Here is a 19,302-nt window from a genome sequence, read left to right as displayed (position 1 = left end):
ATTGTACTTTTAAAGAGAATCATATTGAATATTTAGTAGGGTTGTGGTATGAAAATACTGTTGTATGTCATATGATATCATTGTAATTAATATGGATGTGACATCTTCCTGTTTCTGAGTACAATATTTGTTCTGACAAGGGAAGCAATGGTGCGTGGTTCTTTTAATCATTTGCTCTATATGTGTAAATAAAGCAGTATTATTTTTACTTCTCAAATACTGCAGCTTTAAAAGATGAGATGAACACAAATTATATTGTACAGGATGCTGTAACACATACTACAGAATAATAGAAACATTATTTTTGCATGAAAGCAAGCAAAATTATATATTCAAAATGCGCATATGGAATGTAGTCTTATAATAAAAAAGTTTCAAATTCAAATAAAGCAATTTACCAGATTAAAAACCACTTCAGTTGATTAATTCCTTTAAAAAATAAGAAAATACTCTATGATATGAATATATTAAAATTATCAAAATTATTACTAATCTAATAAGACTGAAACACACCCTACAGGAGTATATTTCCATAATTTTAATGGAAAAAATAGACATGCAAGAATAATTTGAAAAGTCAATTTGTATTAAACAATTGTATGCAGTTATCTGTGATGCATTTTAATGTCCTCGTGTTATGCAAAAATATCACAATCTTAAATCTTTGTTGAGGGGAAAAATTAGCATTTGTCAATTTTTTACATTAGCAGGGGAAATATACAGTACAATCAAATAATACAAATAGTTTCTCTTCTGGATTGCTCAATTCACATTCCACTGTATAAATTATTTTTGCCCTTTAAAAGTTTATATTGAAGTATTATTTTGGTCGACAGTTTTAATCAAAAATTTCCCAAAGTTCTCTTCTCAGGAACTGTGAGAGGAAATTCAATACTGTTGACAATTTCTTTACAACTTAGAACCTGCTTTTGTATTTTCTAGGTTAAGAGAAAAAAAAGAGAGAATTTTTTTATATTTTGCACATGTGAATACTTTAAAAAGATTCTTCACTTGCAGTTTGTTGATATCATATACAAAGTAACATATCTGCAATATTGTATAGAGATTGTGTACAGATCCAGCATTACAAAACATTAAAATTTCCAGATGGAGAGAAGCATTACTTAGGCTGAGTGATCTAGGTACTGTATTTGAATTCAATAGATGATCCTGATATTGTCCACCGATTTGTTGCCTTTGCATTTTATTGATTTAATGGACTCTAGCCAATTCCTATAATATACTTATTTTCTAAAATTTAGCTAATCATAATATTAGACCATAAGAGCTACAAGGGAGAGATTCTACAGTCCATTGAAAATGGTCTGCTATTCACAGAATTTCTGCCTTTTAACCACAACACCGTTTTTTAACATTAACCCCATATTTCAGCACAAAAATATCAATTCTTCTCAGTCTGCCACACAAATCAGCATCCATGGCTCTCTGGAATTAAATATTCTAAAAAAAACCTCTTCCTCTACCTTTAAATAGGAGACACTTCATCCTGGCATCATGGTCTCTATTTCTAGATATTTTCACCAATGGAAACGTTTTCTTTGCACCTATCAAGCCTTCTCAGTTCTTAAAGTGAAATAATAGAGATAGTGGAAACCTTGAGAGAAAAACAAACAAGGAAAAATTTATTCAATATTTTGAGAACGGAACAGATTTAATCTTTCAAGGTAATGACTTTTCATTAAAACTTGGATATAATGGAGATTAACCCCTGTTTTATTTTGCAGAATAACGGGGATGGGACTGTGTAAGCGAAGGGCAAATCATGCAGGTGGTGGCCATGCTGTTCAAAGAGCATGGTAAAGGTGTAAATTAGTGATGAATAAACTCTAAACTTTCAGTACAGGAGAAACACTAAGTATCTCATATCTTCCACTGTGATTACATCTCATTCTTCTAAAGACTACTAGTTTTCTTCTGCACAATTTTCTTTGTAATCTCATCTCAGGAATGAATCCATTATACTATTGCTTTATCATCTATGAAACAAGCATCTCCTTTCTTTAAAAACTGTATGCTGTGATTCAGGTGTAGTTACTCCAAAGCTCTGTACCTTTGGTGCAAGGATCGGGAAGTATTCTCTACTGTTGGGAATGGACAAAAAGCTCTCCCTTGGAGTGCCTTTGCAAGGGCCAATCTTGATAAGCAATAGAATCAGAATCAGAATCGAAATCAGAATCAGGTGTATTATCACCGGCATGTGTCGTGAAATTTGTTAATTTAGCAGCAGCAGTTCAATGTAATACATAATATAAAAGAAAAAAATAAAATACAGTAATAATAAATAAATTACAGTATATATATATTGAATAGATTAAAAACTGTGCAAAACACAGAAATAATATATATTAAAAAAGTGAGGTAGTGTCCATGGATCCAATGTGCATTTAGGAATCGGATAGCAGAGGGGCAGAAGCGGTTCCTGAATTGCTGAGTGTGTGCCTTCAGGCTTCAGGTAACAGTGAGAAAAGGGCATGCCCTGGGTGCTGGAGATCCTTAATAATGGACGCTGCTTTTCTGAGACACCGCTCCTTGAAGCTTAGTATCCTTTTCTGAGACACCGCTCCTTGAAGCTAACCTTGTAGGTTAGTACCCAAGATGGAGCTGACTAATTTTACAACCCTCTGCAGCTTCTTTCGGCCCTGTGCAGTAGCCTCCATACCAGACAATGATGCAGCCTGTCAGAATGCTCTCCATGATACACTTATAGAAGTTTTAGACTGTATTTGTTGACATACTAAATCTCTTCAAACTCTTAATGAAGTATAGTCACTGTCTTGCTTTCTGTATAACTGCATTGATATGTTGGGACTAGGTTAGATCCTCAGAGATCTTGACACCCAGGAAATTGAAACTGCTCACTCTCTCCACTTCTGATCCCTCTATGAGGATTGGTATGTGTTCCTTTGTTTTACCCTTCCTGAAGTCCACAATCAGTTCTTTCGTTTTACTGACGCTGAGTGCCAGGTTGCTGCTGTAACATCACTCTACTAGTTGGCACATCTTCTCCTGTACGCCCTCTTGTCACCATCTGAGATTCTACCAACAATGGTTGTATCATCAGCAAATTTATAGATGGTATTTGAGCTATGCCTAGCCACACAGTCATGGGTATATAGAGAGCAGAGCAGTGGGCTAGGCACACACCCCTGAGCTGCACCAGTGTTGATCAAGGAGGAAATGTTATCACCAATCTGCACAGATTGTGGTCTTCCATTTAGGATGTCGAGGATCCAATTGCAGAGGGAGATACAGAGACCCAGGTTCTGCAACTTCTCAATCAGGATTGTGGGAATGATAGTATTAAATGCTGAGCTATAGTCGATGAACAGCATCCTGACATAGGTGTCTGTGTTGTCCAGGTGGTCTAAAGCTGTGTGAAGAGCCATTGAGATTGCATCTGCCATTGACCTATTGTGGCAATAGGCAAACTGAAATGGGTCCAGGTCCTTGCTGAGGCAGAAGTTCAGTCTGGTCATGACCAACCTCTCAAAGCATTTCATCACTGTCGAAGTGAGTGCTACCGGGTGATAGTCATTAAGGCAGCCCACATTATTCTTCTTAGACACTGGTATAATTGTTGCTTTTTTGAAGCAAGTGGGAACTTCCACCCGTAGCAGCGAGAAGTTGAAAATGTCCTTGAATACTCCCGCTGGTTGGTTGGCACAGGTTTTCAGAGCCTTACCAGGTACTCCATCGGGATCTTCTGCCTTGTGAGCGTTCACACTCTTTAGAGACAGCCTAACATCAGCCTCTGAGACAGCGATCACAGGGTCATCAGGTGCAGCAGGGATTTTCACAGCTGTAGTTGTGTTCTCCCTTTCAAAGGAGGCGTAGAAGGTGTTGAGTTCATCTGGTAGTGAAGCATCGCTGCCATTCATGCTATTGAGTTTCGCCTTATAGGTTGCAAACCCTGCCAGAGTTGTACATCCGACCTCATTCCAAATTGTCTCTTGGCCCTCCACAAATCATACCTAGTTTTCTGGTACAGGCTTGGGTCACTAGCCGTGAATGCCACAACTCTAGCATTCAGCAAACGACGTACCTCCTGGTTCTCCACTGCTTTTGATTTGGGAATGTACAGTAAGTCTTTGTAGGCACACACTCATCCACACAGGTTTTAATGAAGCCGGTAACTACTGCAGCATACTCATCCAGGTTCATGGATGAATCCCTGAATACGGTCCAGACCACCAATTCAAAATAGTCCTGTACACACTCCTGTGCTTCCCTTGTCCATACATTTTTGGTCCTCACTACTGGTGAGGACAATACCATAGTTGGGTGAACTTTCATCAGTTTGGATTGAGTGTAACACTTTTCCACTTTTCTTCTGCCAGACTCAGCTTTCGGAAGGTTCTGTGCAATAGGGTCAGGCGGTAATATGTATGGCACTGGCACTCTATCACCCTTGTAGGAAAGACAAGTATTTCAGTTCCTTCCTATTTACTTGCTGCACTTTCACTTGAAGTTTCTGTTCCTTTATTGAAGGCACTCAGATCTGACTGAACACCAGCGTTTAATACTCAAACAGAAAAACTAAAAGCACTTTGCAAGTCAAACAGCAGTTTTGGAAACAAAACAGTTAATTTTTTGATTCAAAGACCCTTCATAAGAACTGATAGGGTTTGCTTATATATTAAGGTGTCTCAAAGAAGTTCACAGGAGAGTTGTCAATGTTTGTCACAAAGCCACATTGAAGACAATAGTCATGAACATTCATTAAGGACATGTTGAAATGAATACCTTAAAGGAACTGAAAAGGGGTGAATTGTTTAGAAAACTTGATAGTTTACTAGGTAGGGTGCAGATATGGGTATGATTTGTGATTAAAGGAATAACAGAATAAACAAAATGAAGAATTTAACAAATTGTGGATCAACTGAAGAAACCAATTTCAGAGGTAGATGGTAACAAGTTTAGAACAGACATTTCAGGAAATGCTCAGGCTACTGTACCTCCTTCCTGATGGCAGCAATGAGAAACTTGCATATCCTGGACGATGTGGGTCCTTAATGATGGCTCTGCATTTTTTGAGGCACCACTCCTTGAAGATATCCTGGATACTACAGAGACTAGTGCCCATGATGGGGTTGACTAAAGCGTAGACTCTGAAGGAGGAAGGAATAGATGCAACATTGGTAAGGAAGTTACCGTGTGCCTCTGGAAAGATGTGAGAAGTACCGAAGGCATATGAATTTTTTTAATATGATGTAAGTACAGGTAGTGAGACTAAGAAAGAATTGCAATAGTTCTTGCCAGTGGTCAGCCAATCAGAGCCTTGATCAAAATAACTCTGTCCCATGAATGGGCTTTCAGTAGCCCTTCCCTCAAAACTGTGGAATAACGTCGACAACCATGCCCCAGAATTCAATAGTTGACTCAAAACTATCATGTACCGTGAAAGTTCAAGTACATTCAAAAAGTATTAAAAATTAATAGTAAAGTGATTGAAAATGTTTTAAAGTATTTATTTCCAAAATTGAAACACTTAAAATGCTTAAAACCATAAAGAAAATTAATTTAATTCTGCATTGCTCCTAGGCTTTTACAGCAAATTTCCAGTCCACTGTTGGATTCCATCAGGTGCATTATCAGAAGAACACTAGCACTGTGTGGCCAGTAAGTTGAGGATTCTGTATTCACACAGTAGGGGCACTTTCAGGGAGACATTCCAGCTATGGATCAGAAGAGAAGAGCAGTGAAGAGGACTGCAGTAGTGATATGAGTTTCCATAGTTAGAAGAACAGAGACCAGATTCTGCGGATACAATACAGAGGCCCAGATGTTGCCTCCCAGGTGCCAGGATCATGGATGTCTTGGAGACAGGGTCCATGGCATTTTAAAGGGGGAAGGGTGAGCAGACTGAAGTCTTGATACATATTGGCACCAATGACATAGGTAGGAAACGTGAGGAGGTAGGGAAGAGAGATTTTAAGGAGCATAGGAAGCTGCAAAGCAGGAACTCCGAGGTGGTAATTTCTGGATTGCTGCCTGTGTCATGTGCCAGTGAGTGTAAGAATATGGTGATTTGGCAGATGAATGCATGGCTGAGGAACTTGTGCAGGGGTTCTGATGTCTGAATCGTTGGGGTCTCTTCTGGGGGAGGGACAACCTGTACAGAAGGGATGGGTTACACCTGAACCTCAGGGGGGGTCAATATCCTTGTGGGCAGGTTTGTGAGAACAGTTCCAGAGGATTTAAATGGGAAATGAAATGATAGGGCTGAGGATGGGGTAGTTGTTTTATAAACAGAGGCAGTGTGTAGTAAGATTGCTAGAAGGAGAAGCTGATGATAGAGCAAGGTTGCAGTCAATGGGAAGAGATGCAATGTAACAGGGGGACAAAATCATAAGTGTGATGAATAGAGGACTAAGGTGTTCTATTTGAATGCATGCAGTATACAGATTAAGGTAAATGAACTTATAGCAGTCACAGATCAGCATGTATGATGTTGTGGGCATTACTGAATGGTAGCTGAAAGAAGATTATAGCTAGGAGCTTAATGTTCAAGGATACTCATTGTATCAAAAGGACAGTCAGGTAGGCTGAGGGGGTGGCGTGGCTCTGTTGGTAAAAATATAAAATCAAATTGGTAGAAGGAGGACACATGGGAGTGGAAGGTGTACAATTGTGGTGGGTAGAGTTGAGAAACTGCAAGGTTAAAAAGACTCTGATCGGAGTTATATACAGCCCTTCAAACAGAAGCAAAAATGTGGTCTTCAAATTATGATGGGACATGGAAAATACATGTCAAAAGGGCAAAGTTACAATAGTCATGGGGGGATTTCAATATGCAGGTAAAACTGGGCTGGTCCTGGATCCCAAGAGGGGAATTTGTAGAATGCGTATGAGTTGGCTTCTTAGAGCAGCTCCTGGTTGAGCCCACTAGAAGAATCAGCTATTCTGGATTGGGTGTTGTGCAATGAACCGGAATAGATTAGACAGCTTAAGGAATGGATTGCATATGGTGTAATGAGCTTGATTTGCTTAAGGAACTTACGGTAAATGAACCCTGAAGAAATAGTGATCATAATATGACAGACTTCACCCTGCAGTTTGAGAGAGAGAAAATAAAGTCAGATGTATCAGTGTTACAGTGGAGTAAAGGGAATTACAGAGGCATGGGAGAGGAGCTGGCCAAAATTGATCTGAAGGGAACACCAGCAGGGATGAAGGCAGATGAGCAGTGGCTGGAGTTTCTGGGAGCAATTTGGAAGGCACAGCAATGATACTGTACATTCCAAAGAAGAAGTATTCTAAAGACAGGATGACAAAAGAAGACAAAGCCAACAAAAAGCCAAAGAGAGGGCAATAAATAGAGCAAATATTAGTGGAAAGTTAGAGATTGGGAAGCCTTTAAGAATCAACAAAAGGCAACTAAAAAGGTCATAAAGAAGGAAAAGATGAAATACAAAGGATACCAGAAGTTCCCTCAGATATATAAAGTGAAATAGAGAGATGAGAGTAGGTATTGGATTGCTAGAAAATGACATTGGGGGGTGGTAATGGGGTACAAGAAAATGGGGGATGAACTGAATAAGTATTTTACATCAGTCTTCTCTGTGGAAGACACTAGCAGAATGCCAGAACTTTGACAGTGTCGGGGGCAGAAGAGAGTGAAGTTGCCATTACTAGGAAGAAGGTGCTCAGGAAACTGAAAGGTTTGAAGGTAGTTAAGTCACCAAATGATCTACGTCCTAGGGTTCTGTAAGTGATGGCTGAAGAGATTGTAGAGGCATTAGTAATGACTTTTCAAGGATCACTAGATTCTGGCATGGATCTGGAGGACTGGAAAATTGCAAATATCACTCTACTTTACAACAAGGGAGAGAGGTAGAAGAAAGGATATTATAGTCCAGTTAGTCTGACCTCAGTGGTTGGGAAGATGTTGAAGTTGATTGTAAAGATGTGGTTTCAGATGCACATGATAAAATAGGTCAAAGTCAGCATGGTTTCCTTAAGGGAAAATCTTACCTAACAAATCTGTTGGAAATTTTTGAAGAAATAACAAGCGGGATAGAAAAAGGAGAATCGACTGATGTTGTGTACTTGGATTCTCAGAAGCCCTTTGACAAGGTGACACACATGAGGCTGCTTAACAAGTTAAGAGCCAATGGTATTACAGGAAGGATACTAGCATGGATAGAGCATTGGTTGATTGGCAGGAGGCAAAGAGTGGTAATAAATGGAGTCTTTTCTGGTTGACTGCTGGTAACTAGTAATGTTCCACAGAGGTCTGTCTTGGGACTGCATCTTTTCACCTTATATGTCAATTAATTAGATGATGGAATTGATGGCTTTGTGGCCATGTTTGTGGATGATACAAGGATAGGTGGAGGGGCAAGTAGTGTTGAGGAAGCAGAGAGGATGCAGAAGGACATAGGTAGATTAGGAGAATGAACAAAGAAGTGGCAAATGGAATACTGTGGGGACGTGTATGGTTATGCACTTTGCAAGAAAAAATGAAAGGGTTGACTATTTTCTAAATGGAGAGAAAATGCAAAAGAAAATGAGGTGCAAAGGGACATTCACAACACGCTGGAGGAACTCAGCAGGTCGGGCAGCATCCGTGGAAAAGATCGGTCGATGTTTCGGGCCGGAACCCTTCGTCAGGTGCAAAGGGACTTGGGAGTCCTGGTGCAGGATTCCCTAAAGGTGGTGATGAAGACAAACACAATGTTAACATTCATTTTGAGAGGACTGGAATATAAAAGCAAGGACGTAATGTTGAGGCTTTATAAGGCACCGGTGAGGCCTCATTTGGAGTATGTGAGCAGCTTTGGGCCCCTTATCTAAGGAAGAATGTGCTGACATTGGAGAGGGTACAAAGGAGGTTCACAAAAATGATTCCAGGATTGAAAGGCTTATCATATGAGGAGCATTTTATGGCTCTGGGCCTGTACTCACTGGAATTCAGGAGATTGAGATGGGATCTCATTGAAACATATCAAATGTTGAAAGGCCTCCACAGAGCGAATGTGATGAGGATGTTTTCTATGGTGGGAGAGTCTAAGACCAGAGGACACAGCCTCAGAATAGAGCGGCGTCCTTTTAGAATGGAGATGAGGAGGCATTTCTTTAGCCAGTGGATCTGTGACATTCGTTACCACAGTTGGCTATAGAGACCAAGTCATTGGGTATATTTAAAGCAGAGTTTGTTAGATCTTTGATTAGTCAGGGCATGAAGAGGTACGGGAGAAAGCAGGAGACTGAGGCTGAAAGGGACTCAGTCCCAATGGATTAGCGATAATGAAATGGCGGAGCAGACTCAATGGGCCAAATGGCCTATTTCTGCTCCTATATCTTATGGTCTATTCAGCACAGACAGTTGGTTTAGTTTTCTTTCATAAATTCTATTGGTTTCTTTATTTTCTTACAAGTGTCTGCAAGAAATGAATCTCAAGGTAGTATATATGGTGACATTTAACAATATTGATAATAAATTTACTTTGAACATTGGAAGCTTCACTACTGTAGTTTGGATAAGTGCTATAACTTATGACCAGTTAGGAGAACAACTCTCTTTTTAATTTAAATTCTACCATTGTTTGATTTGCAAAGTATCTAATGATAAACAGTTGTGGATTAGTTTAACAGATTCTCCATAGGTTTGAGTCTATATATTTTTCACCATTGTGGATTTAGAGGATTTAAGATTTAAAAACTATTCCCCTTCCTTAGCATTAAAGTCTTTTCTCCTCTTGATCACTTGTTAATAGTGTATTTGAATGGTCATCACTTGGTAACTCGAGCAAGGTGTTGATGTCATGCCACATAATTTAATAGATTCCGTCTGGTTGGAGAGAGACATTCCGAATGTTTTTAGTGAAAACAAAAAAAAGCCTCATCATTTCCACTTGTTCTTTAATTCAGTATGAAAAATGCCCACTCTAGTAAATTAATCGGTGCAGCATTATCTCATAAGAAAAATCTATTTCCCGATTGGTACTGAGTATATCTATTACAGCATTCAATCCATTATCACTGTGAACTTTTGGTTTACTTTTGATGCCATCGTTTCAAATTTGAGCAAAAACTAATTCAGAGCCAGCCGAGGGCATTGCTTCCCACAAGCAGCTGTGAAGATCACCGCCCCCCCCCGGCTCCTGTCCCGTCACCGATTTCCGATGACGCATCAGCACCGAGCTCGCGGGCGGCGGGAGCAGGTGCTGCAGCACACGACGCGAACGGGTACGTTAATGACGCACCAGAGCGGGGCGCGGGGCGCGGGGCACGAGGCGCGGTCGGGCTGACGTTGAGCCGGAGCCGGCCGCGTGGGTGTGGCTGCTCGGAAAGCGTGCTCAATTTGGTAAATATGTTTGTCCGCGGAAACGGTGTAGTGTCAGCCAGAAGCTGAACGTGGGCAAGGTTTGTCTATCCTTAAGATGCAGGCAGGTGTCGAACCAAGATTACTCTGGTTTTATTTTGTGTTAAAAGGAGCATTTATTCTCAAGTTTCATGTTTTTGAAGCTGCATTTATTATTTTGACCACTAATTTAGGTGACATTTTTGGATAAGTTGAGATAAGTGTTCTCAATATTATATGGCAACCGGACATCTATCAATATCTGTTATTGACTCATGATCATTGAAATAAACAATTGCTTTCTACAACCAAAATATTGGGCTCAAGGAAATTGAATGTCACAGAACATGAAAGAATGCAATAGTAGACTTCACAAAACTTGGATAATTACATGCAGGATACCATGCAGATGTGACAGAAATTCCCTCCTTGTTTTTTTGCTCAGCTTGCTATCTAATAGGAGGTGCCACTTGTAAGATTAAAAACAGATAGAAGTAAACTTCTAACAGTTTTAGTCTCTGGTCATAAATGGAAGTCACTCTTCAGTTAAAATGTTTTCGGTTCTTAAAAGCAGTAATTGGCTAAAGTAAACAAAAAGCACCCTATGGGACAGTGTTGTAGACAAGCTCTGTGAGAAGGCAGATGCTAGTCACTGCACCGCTTTGTTATTACTTAAGCGTAGAGTATAAGAAATGGGTTGTTTCAAACAGACAAGCTGACTCTTGAGTTGCTTAGTTCAAGGAAACTTGCAGAATTGATGGATAATATTACTTAGTATCAATAACTGATGTATTTATATTTGGAAAGGTTTAATGTGCTCAGAATGTTAGCTTTACAGAAGTTATTGCTAAGGGCTATGTCTCCAAAAGTGTTTTTAGAGTGCTTGTGTTAAGATATCTGAGGAAATATATGTTTGTGAAGTCACGCAAGTGGGAGAGAAACTGCATAAATGCAGAGAGCAGTTCAGGCTTATTAGGAATGGGAAAAGAACATCAAGCAGTCCTCCAGCTTTGGTTTCTGTGACAGACAATTAATTTTTCTGCAACTTGTTGGTATGTCTTTTTAGATTTTAGAATTGTACCTGAGTTTTAGAGCTTAAGTAATACTTTTAAGAAGTGGTTTATCCTTTGAGTTTAAGAAATCCTTAACGCTTTGTGTTTTAGAAATAGTTTATAATTTGGAAATGTTTTATGTTTCAAGATTTAAGGTAATGATACAATGATTCAAGATAAGAGAAATTCTCTGAGATTTGGAAATGTTTAAGATAGAAATCCTGAGTTTTAAATGTGTATTAAGAACATGCGGATTTAAATGTGTATCTTTGTAAAGAAATGAACTGTGTTTTAAACTACTTTGTTAGCTGGAAGAGAGGACCCACTGCTCTGATAGTGGGTATTGGCAACTAAACTTGCCATGGGGAATAAACACACAAGTAAAGTAGCTTTTAAAGATTGGCTAGTTACAGTATAATCTCCCTTTAGGTAGTGAGAGTACTCACGGTTATGTATATTGGATAAGTCTTTGAATTTATAACTTTGCGGACAGCAAACCTAATACCATCACACAGGGGTCCTAAATTAAATCCCTGAAATATCCTTTGTATATTGCCTATTCTTATTGACCCTTTTGACCAAATAAATAGCTCCCACTTTCTTTTCAAAAAAAAAAATCCTTGAACAGTTGTAAGCTGTAGTTCTTTGGCAGTGCTTAATTATTCACTTTAAGTGTTGTCACCACCAAAATTCACTTTTTTTTCAACAATCATGTTTAAACTTAGCTTGCTGTTCTTCCCAAAGCACTGAAATGAAAGGCCTTTCCTTTAAGAAAAGAGGCAAGTGCTGTTCTCTGTGATCAGGCTGCGTTTTATGCTTCTTCAAACTCTTAGCACCATCCTGGTTTTCAGCTCCATGGGATTGCCTTTGCTAAGTTCACTTTCATCTGCCCCAATTGCAGTGAAGAAGTCTTAACCGTTGGATTTTTTTTTCCTGCTCCAACAGCATCTTAGAAATTTCTTGAGCTTTCAGCTTTGCTTCACCCATTCACTATTCCATCAAGCACAAACATTTGTTCTTCCAAACGTCAGAACTCTGTTCATGGATGCCAAGGGGGGGGATAGGAAGTATCACAAAAGAAGATACTGAAAGGGGTGTCAAAAGTTTGGTAAATAATTGGATTTTAGAGAAATGGTGCAGTTTAGAGAACTAAGATAAGTAAGGAAACATAGGCAACAATGAGGTGAAGGTGTGTGGGGGGGGAGGCTATTCGTATTTGGTATTGGTAATATAAAAGTTAGAAACATAAGAACAGGGTTTGGAATAAGCACAAAATGATCTTAGTTCTGAACCAATAGTAATGCCAATTTATTGGCTTTTGCATGTAGCGTTGTTACCTTTTTGGTATAGTTTTTGCAATAACTATCCAACCTAGGAAATCATGAATGAAAATGTTCCATGAGTTTATGAAGGAAAAGCTATTTTGTACAAATTCCATACGCTCAACAACTGGCCTCATATTCTTTCTCAGCCTATGTTTGCCTTAGAATTAACCAGAATTGTCTTGACCAATGTCTCTTCAATCCTGAAGTTAGTTATGATCCTATTGTAAGGAATACCTGCTGACATCTTCGCAGTATCATTTGATCTGCATATATCCCAACATGACCCCCAACCCACCAACTCTAAGAAACTCATTCAAGCTTTGAATATGTACTCACTTGGATATTCTGTTGCTGGCTTAATTACGTCCTTTCCTACATCCTTCCATAAACTCTGCCGTTTGTATCCAATCGTGGGAGGTCTAATTTGTCCGTCTTTCTCCTTTATGGCATCTTGTATTGCCTTATTCTGCAGTGTGTCAGATAAAAAGTTCTTAACCTTGTTTCTAATCTGTTCTGCTATTATAATCTTGCTTTCTCAGTATATTGTCAAAACTAACCAGTAAGTTCCAAGACTTTGGCCTCAATACCTCCTTGTGCAATTAGATACTGGATTTCCTTACTTGAAGACCCCAGTCAGTTCAGATTGGCAAAAACATCTCCTCCACGATCTCTATTAGCACAGGTGCACCACAGGACTGTGTGCTTAGCCCTCTGCACAGTTCAAATACCATATTCAAGTTTGCTGATGACACCAGTGTTGTGGATCGAATCAAAGGAGGGAATGAATCAGCATACAGTGGGGAGATTGAAAATTTGACTGAGTGGTGTCATAACAACAACCTTGCGCTCAATGTCAGCAAGACCAAGGAACTGGTTGTATACTTCAGGAGAGGGAAACCAGAGGTCCATGAGCCAGTCTTCATCGGAAGGTCAGAGGTTAGCAACTTTAAATTCCTGGGTGTTACTCTTCAGAGGATCTGTCCCGGACCCAGAACATAAGTGCAATTGCAAAGAAAGCACAGCAGCGCCTCGACTTCCTTAGGAGATGTGGATATTTGGTATGACATCTAAAACCTTAATAAACTTCTATAGATGTGCAGTGGAGAGTGTATTGACAGGCTGCATCACGGTCTGCTATGGAAACACCAATAACTTTGAAAATAAAATCCTGCAAACAGGTACTTGATTTGGCCCAGTACGTCATGGGCAAAGCCCTCCCAACTATTGAGCACAACTATATGAAATGCTGTCGTAGGAAAGCAGCATCCATCATCAGAGATCACCACCACCACCCAGGCTATATTTCTTTCTTGCTGCTGCCATCAGGTAGAAGGTACAAGAGCCTCAGAACTTGCACCACCAGGTTCAAGAGCAGTTACTACCCCTCAACCATCAAACTCTTAAAAGGGGATAACTACACTCACTTGCTCATCCATTGAGATGATCCCACAACCAATGATCTCACTTTAAGGTCTCTTCATCTCAGTATCTCATGTTCTTGTTATTTATTGCTATTTATTTATATTTGCATTTGCACAGTTTGTTGTCTTCTGCACTCCTGTTGATCTTTCATTGATTCTGTTATAGTTACTATTCTATAGATTTGCTGAGTATGCCTGCAGGAAAATGAATCTCATGGTTGGATATGGTAACATATATGTACTTTGATAATAAAATTTACTTTGAATTTGTGAATGGTGGTTTTTCCCTCCATTGACTGATGTCCTGTTTGAATAATTTACTCTGCAAAATGTTTCATTGCTTTAGTATTTGCTGCAATGCTCATTTTTAATCAAGCTTTTGGTCATTCTTCTGGAGAGCTCTATTTTTTGGCTTTACTTCCGCATATCATTTTTGACTCAGCATCCAATTTATGGTGCTGTGATGCATTCTTGTAGAAGGTCCAAAATCATTGTCATTTATCCTTATTCATGGTCATTGATTAATTATGGTTGAGCAAGCAAGTTTTTACAGCTTCCTATTTCTGATTTTTATCTGTTGTCCGTCAAGAACTTCAAAAATAAAGTGAGGTACAGAAGGACTGCAGAAATCTCAAGAGTTGCATTTAAGCTGCCAACCTTGCAGAATAAATAGTATACATAGTTTGATTATTTCTTTGAAATATGTGAGGACTAATTTTATTTCTTCACCTGCAGGAACAATAATGCCTCATTTTAAAGTTAAGTCAAAATGGAATGGCATAGAAGCAAATACACAGACAGACCGGTGTTTCTCCCCGTATCACGATGGCAGAAAGAGAAGTAATGTTACTGATATGTACCTATTTACAATATTGTAGATAATCTTAATAGTTATTCATCTGTGATTTACTCTCATTCTTGAGTGATGTGTTGATGCTGAAGGTATTGCTTAATGGGCACTCAAATGAGTATCAACAATAAATGCTGAAGTAATACTTTATCCTATTGATTTTATCCATTTTACAATTTCAATTAGCATTTGGGAGTTAGTGCACTTTTTCTTCCACTGCCTACTAGCTTGGAGGTAATACTATCTCATTCATACCACCATTGTTTCAAAAATAAATTGGTTAACTCACACAAAATATACTCTATGATATAATTTAGCCATTGATCCAGCAAAGCATTCACTTTGCAGTTATCTGGATTAAAGATCTTTCCCCAGTCTGCCTTATTTATCATAACCAACATGTTTGAATGTCATGACCAAAGACAAGAAGTTAATGGGCTATTCATTGCCATTGCTTTAAATTCATTTGGTGACCTGGAGACAAATACAATATCTGTTTGATTTCATTTTTGTTTTGCACTATACAGTTTACCATCTTTGTTAATAAATATGGCACCACACAACATAATAAAACATTAATGGAGAAATAAACCTCAGCATTTTGCTGGTGCGAGATTAAGAGTAATTAAACTGGTTGGCCATTACATAGCCTACTCAAATTTTCTTTCCATTGTTTTCACTGAAAAGTAAAATTTCTAGCAGTGTGTATACCAGGCAGCCATTCTGTCATTGTCCTTGCATTCTTCCCGCCAACACCTCATACTAAAGTCGGTTTTTATCTCACTATCCGTTTTCTTTCTAATAAAAATATTACATTGATAGCAGATAGCAATATGCCTCTATCTAATTGGACAAGATTTTACTTTTACTTTAAAGTGGTGAATGCAGATGCAAAGCCAAGTTCAAATTTAGAGGAATTGTCAATGATTTATGAAGAAGTCTCCAAATTATCTGCAACTGATAAACCAGTTCTTGGTGGTCACAGGTTAGTGTGTTTGTGAGTTTTATGAGATATTCCAAGTTTCAGAAGGAAATTTAATTTATTTTAAAATGGTTTGTTGCTATTCAAAAAACATACTTAAATTTAGTAAGTTTTAGGAGATGTAGTTCATTTTGTGAAGGCCCGAAATATAATTGTATGGAAGGAAGCCTTGCTATGACTGTTCATGTGGGTCTGTTTTGGTCACGTTATTTTCATTGCAGGCAATTCACAGAAAATTTATTAGATTAATTACTGACAAAGGGAGCTGACATGATTAAAGTCTAGGTCCAGAAAAATCAGAAAATGAAGAGGACGTTATTGAAGCATAACACTTTGAGAGGATTTTGAGAGGGATGGTATTAAGAGCTTCCCCTCATGAGACAATTTAAAGTTAGTGATTAAAATTTCAGGATAACAGATTCCTCATTTATTACAAAATATCAGAATTTCTGGTGATTATTATTGTTTTTACCCAGAGAACTCTAAAGGCTGAATCATTTACCATTTTTAATGCTGAAATGAAAAAGAAGTCTTTCAGAGTTGAGGTTTATGGGAATCAGCCAGGAAAGTGAAGTTGAGATCAATATCAGTCAGCCAAAATCTAATTGAATGGCAGAACCAACTTATTAGCCAAATAGTTAATTCATTATCTTACATGTATTCTTAAATCCTGGTACAATGGAATTGTATGCATACTGGCTCCAGAAGCTGAGTTTTTCCAAGCTGGTAAGGGTGGTGATGTTATGCTGTGGTGATCTCTGCTGTAGGTCAGCTTTCATTCACCGCCATGATCACATGACTGACATCAGTCTATTATTTCCCAGATGGTCACCAACCTATTTTCATCTGGAGATCTTCCCTTCGTACCCTCTATCCTCGTGGGGCCTTAACCTTGAGCATCCTATCTCTCTGCAGACTTGGTTGACCCATATCTAAAATCTCTATTTGCCTATATTTAGCTATCTTGGCTGTATTCTTTCTCTAACTGTCCAGTCTTTTCTACCTACCTTCAGTTAATTCTACTATCGGATATATCTTCCTGCTTCCTTTTCTGCATTCTGAAACTTTCTTTCTATCCCTTCTGAAACTCGTTTCATGACACTATCCCATGCAGGAGATACTGCACTGTGTTTTAAATTTGCTCTGTTTCATTATCATCTTTGTAATCTTTCTCGTTGATGCAGTGATTTACTTGCAGATTTCTAATTTATGATGGCATCCTAGTGCATTCCTAGGAATGAGCATAATAGAATCTGTTGAAAGAGGTCATTTTAGTATTATAACTTGAGAGATGCATCAGTGACGGATGTGCCATGGACCAGGTCTAATCCCTTATCGTGCTTGCTGCCATGTTGTTGCTTTATCAGGAATCTGGTACAAATCCACCACTCTTCCTGCTGCTTGGTGTAAAGAAGTTGTGCATGATTGATAATCAGTGTGGTGGCTTAGCACTGAGAGGATGACCTCAGAGAGGATGACCTCAGACCTGCATCTTGGCCAGTGGGGACAGGAAGTACTTTCTTCATTTACTAAAGGCCAACTAAGATCGTAATCTTTTCGCTTCACCTGTTGTATGTAATGGAAGTTGCTTTCTTCCCTTTGGTTGTTCTCTTTAGCCCAGAGGTTTTCAATGTTAACAAATTTTGTTGAGAGGGATGGGATTTTAAAGTCCGTTGGCATATGTTCCTGTGAACGAACAAAAGGTGCAATGGGTCATTTCTAACTTTCAGTGGCCTCCTCTACATTTGAGAAACTAATTATCCCTGATCCCTAATATTATTTATAGGACTTGTACATTGCAAACTTCTATATTTTGTCAAAATGTGGAGAAAAATATATTATGTCTCTTTGTTCTTAAGGCATTTAGCTCAATTAGCAACAGCACAACAAAAAGCTTTAAATAAAAAAAGAGGAATTAAGCCTTTTTGGAACAGAAGCCCAAGTCTTCAACAGTGGAAGGTATTTTACTGCATTAAATCATACACTTGTTTAATTTTTGTTTGAGTTGTAACTTAGGGAACCAATTATCATTTGCCTTAGTTTCTTCAGCTTAAAGCTTATTTTAACAGAAACATGGCAGTAAGTGCTCCCCCCTCCCCTGGACATTTAAATAGAATTCTTGGATGCTAGGAACGCAACTTTTTGTCGCTTGTGAATTGTTAATTTTGGCAAGGCCCATTTTAAGTTGCTAATCTAATTCAATTTCTATCAATATTCTACTTGGGTAGAATAGCCTGGGTACGAAAGCAGACTATTACAATTTTAAGTAACATTATCTTAACATTATTCCATGCAGTACAATCATTTCCTAAAATAGTACTTTTTAATTTCATATGGATCTCTGATAAAATTTCTAATTTTATCATCGAAGAAAATATTGTACATGAATTACAGTTGTAAATGGAAACTAGAAACTTAGTAGTCCAATTCTAAATTTGTTTCAGGAATTTACCCAAAGTAGTTCCAAATATTCAACATGTTCTGGATCCAATGAAATTAGTTCAGGTAAGAAAGCTATTCTGGAAGAAATTTGACTAAAAGTTTAAGTTCTATGGAAATTATGGAACGTGACATTTTTCTTTAATCATCTGAATTGCACTTATGCTGCTTATAATAATGTGACCTTCAGTCCCACAATATTTTACAAATAACCATTGTAGCTATATCAATGATACTCGATTTTGAATGTTAGATTGTTTTAGTAGCTTTGTGACTCTTGTTGGTTTTGTCTGTTTAGGGCCTTTTGTGTTGATTTACAAACAAAATGGCTAAATCGCAGTAAGCTTAGTAAATTGGCAGATGATATGAAGATTGGTTTTGTTGGGGATAGAGTAGAGGGGAGGGCAATGGCAGATGGAGTTTTAACTTGGACATTGGTGATCAAGTGTAAAGACATGGTACATATTAATGGCAAGACCCTTAACAGTGTTGATGATGTGACGAAAAACCAAGTTATCAGAAGATTGATGCTAATGAGAGAGGGATAAGGGAGATAATGGAGAAACATTCAAAATGCTAATAAGAGAGAAGAGAGAGATTAACAAGAAAGAAACACATTTCAGATATTGACAGACCGATTGCTTTGAACCTGAACTGTTTGAAGTTTGATGGACAGGCGATACCCCAGCAGGGGGATAAAAAGAACAGGTTCGCTAAGGCACGACACACACCACGAGATCATGACATAACGAGACCCTGGAAGAGCGGTGTGCCCCCACAAGTTGGTGGAAGTTGGAGGTCTGGTTCGAGAGAACTGACCATAGACTGACAGGGTGAAAAGGGACGATCGGCGGGAACCTGGTGTGTGTGTCCGCCCTTGCCTGGGTGCCGGGTTCACCACGGAAG

At 38.6% G+C, this 19,302-nt stretch overlaps 1 protein-coding gene across 9 annotated transcripts in view; it reads left to right on the top strand.

The window, feature by feature from the left end:
- The first annotated feature begins 1,628 nt into the window (after nucleotides 1–1,628).
- The window catches only part of LOC140200512 (uncharacterized), a 55,764-nt gene continuing 38,090 nt past the window's right edge, over nucleotides 1,629–19,302 (top strand). For 5 of the 9 annotated variants that reach the window (XM_072263960.1, XM_072263959.1, XM_072263961.1 and 2 more), the window contains exons 1-5: nucleotides 10,057–10,212; nucleotides 14,861–14,965; nucleotides 15,852–15,960; nucleotides 17,817–17,916; nucleotides 18,402–18,462. In XM_072263960.1, coding sequence (XP_072120061.1) covers nucleotides 10,149–10,212; nucleotides 14,861–14,965; nucleotides 15,852–15,960; nucleotides 17,817–17,916; nucleotides 18,402–18,462 — 439 coding nt within the window. In that variant the 5' untranslated portion in view covers nucleotides 10,057–10,148. Of the gene's footprint in view, nucleotides 1,686–10,056; nucleotides 10,213–10,248; nucleotides 10,331–14,860; nucleotides 14,966–15,851; nucleotides 15,961–17,816; nucleotides 17,917–18,401; nucleotides 18,463–19,302 lie in introns of those variants that run through there. The other 4 variants (XM_072263962.1, XM_072263966.1, XM_072263965.1 and 1 more) reach the window with 4 other exon arrangements.

The sequence above is a fragment of the Mobula birostris genome, chromosome 7 (assembly GCF_030028105.1).
Source record: "Mobula birostris isolate sMobBir1 chromosome 7, sMobBir1.hap1, whole genome shotgun sequence".
Classification (NCBI taxonomy): Eukaryota; Metazoa; Chordata; class Chondrichthyes; order Myliobatiformes; family Myliobatidae; genus Mobula; species Mobula birostris.
The sequence above is the reverse complement of the archived record's forward strand: the minus strand, read 5'-3'. Positions and strand labels throughout refer to the sequence as shown.